Source organism: Pseudorasbora parva, chromosome 13, assembly GCF_024679245.1.
Source record: "Pseudorasbora parva isolate DD20220531a chromosome 13, ASM2467924v1, whole genome shotgun sequence".
Classification (NCBI taxonomy): Eukaryota; Metazoa; Chordata; class Actinopteri; order Cypriniformes; family Gobionidae; genus Pseudorasbora; species Pseudorasbora parva.
Genome location: NC_090184.1, coordinates 36,083,591 through 36,090,696, shown reverse-complemented (window position 1 = coordinate 36,090,696; position 7,106 = coordinate 36,083,591). Strand labels below are relative to the sequence as shown.

The 7,106-nt window shown below is 36.8% G+C and overlaps 1 protein-coding gene across 1 annotated transcript; it reads right to left on the bottom strand.

Moving 5' to 3' along the window:
* Positions 1-288: 288 nt before the first annotated feature.
* igf3 (insulin-like growth factor 3) lies at positions 289-6,715 on the bottom strand. Its single transcript, XM_067414201.1, has 4 exons — positions 5,656-6,715; positions 4,520-4,667; positions 3,249-3,409; positions 289-1,573 (listed from the first exon to the last, which is right to left on the bottom strand). The coding sequence occupies exons 1-4, from the start codon at positions 5,722-5,724 to the stop codon at positions 1,343-1,345; spliced, it is 609 nt and encodes a 202-aa protein (XP_067270302.1). The 5' UTR covers positions 5,725-6,715; the 3' UTR covers positions 289-1,342.
* Between the last annotated feature and the right edge of the window lie 391 nt (positions 6,716-7,106).

Here is a 7,106-nt window from a genome sequence, read left to right as displayed (position 1 = left end):
GAGCTGTTTCAAAGATGGCAGAGAGTTAAATGAATTCCCTTAAAGGGACGGTTTAAACATCTTTGAACTCTTTTTTTTTTTTTTGCCCTGTCCTTGTTCTTCTTGCTTGCTTAACTCTCTTATTGTTGCTGTGTGCTGCTCTCCTGCAATGTCAAAAATGCCTCAGCTTTGCTGACTGCACTCTTACCAAAGACCTTTGTCAAGAACATCCAAGTCATAACACCAAACTGCACCAATGCATACCAAAAAGAAACGTATTCCATGTTTAAAGAGTGATAACACACCAAGGCTGTGATGATATTATTTATTCACCGTAAACAGACTAATGTTCTTTTCTTAGAGGTCATTGGGACAATATATAATAATCCAAAAGAACCTTAGAAAGCGTTCTGGATTCTATGGCTCTCACTATAAAATCTGGGACCTTGTTTATAAAATGCTGTGTAGAAACCATCCTACATTTATCAAATGTGCGTATGTGCAAGTCTGTGCCACTGACCAGCAAAAACTTCTGAAAACTTTTTCTAAAGTCAATGGCGCAGTCTATTTCAGTTGCCTAAAATAGCAATGTGCCTGATCACTTTTTTTTCAGATGGGCGCACAAATGCATTTGCTATTTAAACACTTTGGTCCAGGACGTGAAAATAATAACTGTGTCAGGCTGAAACTAGCAAAAAGCACTTGCGATGCACCTGGTGCCACATTGCGCCAGCTATGGCAACACTCCTTTTATAAAAAAGGCCCCTGGAATCTGTCTTATTGCATCTTTTAAACTTATAAAATATTTCCATAAAGCATTTAGTTGCAATTTTATTATTTCAAATTTCTTTCCAAATCTGCTTTGATTTGGATATTTCACAAGTATTAGAAAAACCTAATTATACAGAAATATACAGACCATAAATTAAACATAAAAAACATTTACGAAAATATATTCACTGATATCAGTAATCTTTCATAAAAACACATCACATTTACATTCAAATTACTTGCTTAAGCCGTCAGTGTTCCCATATTGAGACTTTCAGGTCTATATGAGTAGCATACAAACACTTTCAACTTGCACCCTCAACTTGCTTTGAACCCATTTACCCAAATATAAAAGTCAATGCTAGGAAGGGCAGCTGAAAACAAAATGGAAAAATACAATTAATGTTGTATTTGACACATGTGAAACTAATACAACCCATGTTCAGGTACACACACACACACACTCTTCACTTTCATGCCATCTTGTCTCCTAGTTTCTTTTAAATAGTCCTCAGTTTATACTTGTGCAAGGACGGAAAAGTCTTTCTTAGAAAAGGAAGATGAATCATAGAGATCCCAAAAAGAGCCATGACTATCGGATGTGGGAGATAAATGTCGGCCTTGATGTCATTTTTTCAGTGGAAGGATGTTGGTGTGTTGAAGGGGGCCGGTTGGGCGTGTTGGTGTTTAGTAATACTGAATCTCTGTTGTTCCACCGGTAAAGCTTCCGCTCTCTGAGTCTTTGAGATGCAGCTTCCTCCTCTCTCTTCATCTCTGCTTGCTTCTGGTATCGCCGCTGAAACACCAGCCAAAACTGATCTTCCTGCAACAAACAAAAAAGGATAATTGTCATTGAATTTGCTGGGATGCAAAGTTGCAAGGTTTTACTTGCTGAGACTATTGGCTATATTAATGCACATGACTGTCTTTCTCCCTTAAAATACCACACAAAAGTAATATTTTTGTACAATATCTTGGACACTTTTTTTGTCTTTTTTAAAATAAAATGACAATGAAGCATCATATGACTCATGCGCTGTATTTCAAGTCATGATGATTACCCTCAATTGAACTTTAATGATGGGCTTCAGAGAACATAAATTCAAATGAAACTTAAATCGCACTATAATTTAATGGACAAGCGTGACCAGTATATAGATGATCCAATTCTCCAATTCGCACTATTGACTATTAAGTAAAGAGTTGCCTCAATAAACTCCTAATAACTGCTTATTGATAGTTAATAAGGTAGTTGTTAGGTTTAGGTTAGGATTAAAGGATGTAGAATATGGTTATCTAGCGTAAGGCATTAGTATGTGCTTTATAATGTATTTGTAATATGCATGGTAATAAGCAGCTAGTTACAGGGTTAGTTCAGCCAAAAAGGAAAATTGTCATTAATGACTCACCCTAATGTCGTTCCACACACGCAAGACCTCCGTTCATTTTCGGAACACAGTTTAAGATGTTTTTTATTTAGTCAGAGAGCGTATGGAAGTGTATGCACACTATACTGTCCATGTCCAGAAAGGGAATAAAAACATCATCAAAGTAGTCCATATGTGACTTCAGTTGGTTAATTAGAATCTCTTGAAGCATCAAAAATACATTTTGGTCCAAAAATAACAAAAACTACGACTTTATTTAGCATTATCTTCTCTTCCGTGTTTGTTTTCAATCCTCAAATAAAGATTCAAACGGTCATGAATCAGCGGATTCATTCACGATTCGATATCATCAGTTTGGCACGCGATCATAATCATGAATCCGCTGATTCATAACCATTTGAATCTTTATTTGAGGTTTGAAAACAAACGCGGAAGAGAAAACAATGCTGAATATTTTTTTTTTTTTTTTTTTGGACCAAAATGTATTTTTGATGCTTCAAGAGATTCTAATTAACCAACTGATGTCACATATGGACTACTTTGATGATGTTTTTATTCCCTTTCTGGACATGGACAGTATAGTGTGCATACACTTGAATACACTCTTGGACTTAATATAAAATATCTTTATATAAAATATATTTTATATCTTTATATAAAATATCTTTATAAAAAACACATAAACTGTGTTCCGAAGATGAACGGAGGTCTTATGGGTGTGGAACGGCATTAGGGTGAGTCATTAATGACATACATTTCATTTTTGGGTGAACTAACCCTTTAACAGTGATAACTGAACCCTTAACTAAAGTAATATCGTATATATTTTTAAATGTTTATATTTCACAGAAGAACTGAAGTCAAATGGGATTGTGAGTAAAATACAATTTTTATTATAGCCAGAAGCCGTCAACCATGGTCCTGGTGACCCACTGCCCTGCAGACTTTAGTTCCCATCTATTTTAAACACACCTGAAGTCTTCAGGATTGCTTGAAATAAACTTTGCTGGACAGTGAGTCTCCTGGAGCAGGGTTGAGGACCTCTGCTCTAAGTAGTACAAATAATCAGTTAAATTGGATCTATGTCTGTCCATAGAGTTGACGTCTCACCAAAGTCTGCTGTAGAGATGCTGGGACGTCACGGCGCACCTTCTTGGGTTTGGCACAGTACGACTCCAAATGCTGGAGGTCACATCCCCGAACGCAACACTGCTCGACAATCCCTTTCCCACGAGAGCGAGGACCACCGCTACGGGCTGCTCCAGGTTTGCCTAACCAATAGACACAAAAGACAATATTAATGTTTTAATGCCAGTTATATTAATGAGAGTTAGTTGCAACTGTTAAAATGGGGTGAACATGCTTACACTACCATTCAAATGTTTGGGGTCAGTACTTTTGTTTTATTTTAAAGAAATTAATACTTTTATTCAGCAAGTACCCATTCAATTAATGACAGTAAAGAGTAGTACAGGTAGTAACAGGCTACCTGTTTTCAACATAAATCAGAGCTAGAAAATCAGCATATAAGAATGATTTCTGAAGGATCATGTGACACTGAAGACTGGAGTAATGATGCTGAAAATTCAGCTGTGCCATCACATGAATAAATTACATTTTAACATAATACCATTTTTTTAAAGAGTTGTTTTGAATTATAATAATATTTCACAATATGATCAAATAAACGCATACTTGATGAGCAGAAGAGACTTAAAAACATAAAAATCTTAGCAATGCCAACCTCAAACTTTTGAATGGTAGTGTATGTAGCCTATTAGGAGCCTATTAGGAGGATAACGTTGTCTGTTAATGACAAACAATACCATTTTTTGTGAAATTGTTGAAATAAGAGTCACTAAGTCCATGTCAAAATGTTCCTTTTAAGAAAAGGAGTGAATGAGAAAATGGGAGAGAAAAGTATCAAGGTGGCCTTGGATATGGAACAGGGTGAAAGGGTCTCTGAAAAATGTTGATATCAACAACTGCAAATCAAGAGTACATGTTGGTGTGGTAACTTGTATTGTCATTTATGGAGTGTTGAATATAAATAACTATAACTTCAGGCCACCCACCACAGAAGACCGTTACTGTTTGCTATTAGTTATGATAATGATAATGTCTTGACTTGATACCGCTGTCTGTATCTTCAGGGCAAGGCCACTTTTAATACACTGATATTCATTGTTATAAATATGATATGATGTTGTGAGTTAGATTAAAGATTTAGAGACATGCAAGTCACTTCTATATCACCAGGTCCACACCAATCGGTTTGTCTCGCTTGGACCCACACAATCATCTTTAGAAAAAATTAGTTACTGCAGTATCCAAATACAGGACATCAGAAAAATAAGATAACGGTTGTTGGCGACTCTCACCTCTGTAAAAGCCACGGTCTCCACACACAAACTCCAGGTCAGCAACTAGTTCCCGTCCACATCGCGCTTTGGCCGCTTCGCTGGCTTCCGGCAGACTTACAACGCAGTATAGGGAGTAGAGGACGCACACACTTCGCCAGCTGGGCACCTGCTTCACCAGAAACAACAAACTCTCAGCCACCTGCATCTTATCAGAGATGCACTCCTTTTCGTTAAAGCAATGAATACAACTCTTGACACATGACGTTCTAAGTAAATTTTGTTTTGCAAACTACTGATTTGAGAGCATGTACAAAAAGTCCAGATGGCAGTGCTCTGCAAGATCTTTTGAAAGTCCTATGTTGCCTTAGTCTTAAATATAGGAGTACCAAAAGAGGACTTTGAGAGCGATGCCATACACTTAAAAAAAAAAGGTTCTTTATTGGCATCTCCGGTTCCATGAAGAACCTTTAACATCCATGGAAACTTTCCATTGCACTCACTAATGGTTCTTTCAAGAACTGTTCACTTAAGGGTTCTTTGGGGAACCAAAATTGGTCATTCTGTGGCGTCGCTGTGAAAATCGTTTTTGGAGGCTTTATATTTAAGAGGATAGAAGAACCCATTTGTGTTTCCCAAAGACCCTTTCAGAGAGCATTTTAATAATCTATTGAATGTTTTTTCGCTACAAATATTTTTTGTGCAATGTAAGGGTTCCATTAATGTTAAAGGTTCTACATGGAACCTGACTTTGCAAAAGCATTAACCGCTTTGACCTTTTGATACGCTGGCGTGCACTAGAGATCTATATTTTCCTACAACCCACACGACAAAACGACGTCATAATAGCTCCCTAACATGCAAACCTGCATTGGAGGCAGTAATTGTTGGTCACAAAAACGTAATTTGACTCCATGGAAACTAGTCATTTACCCCCAAAAAAACGAAGCTGTTTTCACCATCTTTTATGGAGGCTTACTGTCAGTGGAGTCTTTCTAAATACCTCAAAGCAAAAAAGCAGCATGATGTGGTCTTTCCCCCCTAAATTCTACATCCAAATAACATGCAACAGGTGTAATGATCTTTGAATTGTAAGCCTGATTCTGGTGCATCCCATTGGAATACATGTTACTAGGTAAATGCATGCAGAATCTTACCTTCAGCATGAATCCTGTAAGAATCTGAAGGCGTCTGGCTTGACAGGCTGGCATTCCGTCTGATGGCATGTCTATTTTTTTTTTTGGTTTGGTCTCTCTAAAGAGCTACTGACGTTCTTACTCTGGTGTGCTCTTATAGGAGGGACCAGGAGGGGACGGGCCAACTGCACGCACCCGGACACATCCTACACCCTTCCCTCTACACACAGACGACACCTAATCGCAAAGCTTGTCTTTTGCTTGACGCGTAAAACTACAAAAGAAATCTGATTAATAAACAACAACAACTCAACATTGACGTATCTATCTGAACAATTACAGTCAAGCTAGTAATATTACAGGAAGGTGGTGCATAACTTTATCTGACCGATATTGTCCTTTTAGAAATCCTTCATTGCATTCAAGCATATATAACTTTGAATTGGCATCATTATCTTATATAACGCCGGTTTAAAGATTCCCTGCAGCATGACATTGAAATCCATCTTAAGAATGACGACAAAAGAGAAAGAAGTTATCAGAAATATATCTCAGCAAAAATCCGGTTCAGTGATTTTGGAGTGTGTAGGCTTCAACTGAAATGATAAAACAAAGGATGCATTCACAACCAATCAAAGAGTACACACTTGAAGATAAAATAAAGACAAAACGTTATGTTACCAGTCAGATGTGTGGGTACAACTGGAGGTACATTGTACAGCAACTGGTTTACAAAATAAAATGACCAATGCTTAGTTTGACACAACCTTTTTATTTGAACTATGAAGACTCAATGAACCATTTTATTTTTAGCTGCTTAAGTCAATACAAACAGATTTTGTGATACCTATGCAAAAGCAAACACTACTAAATTATTTATTGTATTTATTGCACAAAAACATGTCTTGCAATTTGTGCCGTTATTATTTAATTTAAATTATAATATCTGAGCTTTCAAATAATGAACAATTAAAAGGTTAGTTCACCCAAAAATGAACATTCTGTCATTAATTACCCTCATGTCGTTCCGAGCCCGTAAGACTTTCATTTATTTTATGAAATCTTTGACGCTTCAAAAGGTTCATAACGAGGTCATAAAACTAATCCATATGAATTGAGCCGTTTAGTCCAAATTATCTGAAGAGATTTGATCGCTTTATATGAGGTGTTCACATTTAAACATTGATTAGCAAACATAAACAGAAGCTCAAACGAACCTGCTTGACATGCAAGCACGAACAAATCTCTTGAGGAAGCTCAAACCTGCTGCGTAACACGAGAATGAACCTCATTGGTTCTCGCACATCAAGCAAACATGCTTAAGCTTACATTTACCACAGCTGATGTGTGTTAATGAAAGTTTATATGTGAAAAAAGTCTAAATTCAATCTGTTCATCATATAAAGATTTCGAGTCTCTTCAGAAAATTTGGACTAAATTGCTTAATTCATATGGATTAGTTTTACAATCTC

Coding starts and splice junctions, on each gene's coding strand:
- igf3 (XM_067414201.1), bottom strand. CDS start 5,724: ATGCCATCAGACGGAATGCCAGCCTGTCAAGCCAGACGCCTTCAGATT. Junction 4,668..5,655: donor TTACAGGATTCATGCTGAAG/GTAAGATTCTGC, acceptor CTGGTGAAGCAG/GTGCCCAGCTGGCGAAGTGT. Junction 3,410..4,519: donor AGACCGTGGCTTTTACAGAG/GTGAGAGTCGCC, acceptor TCTATTGGTTAG/GCAAACCTGGAGCAGCCCGT.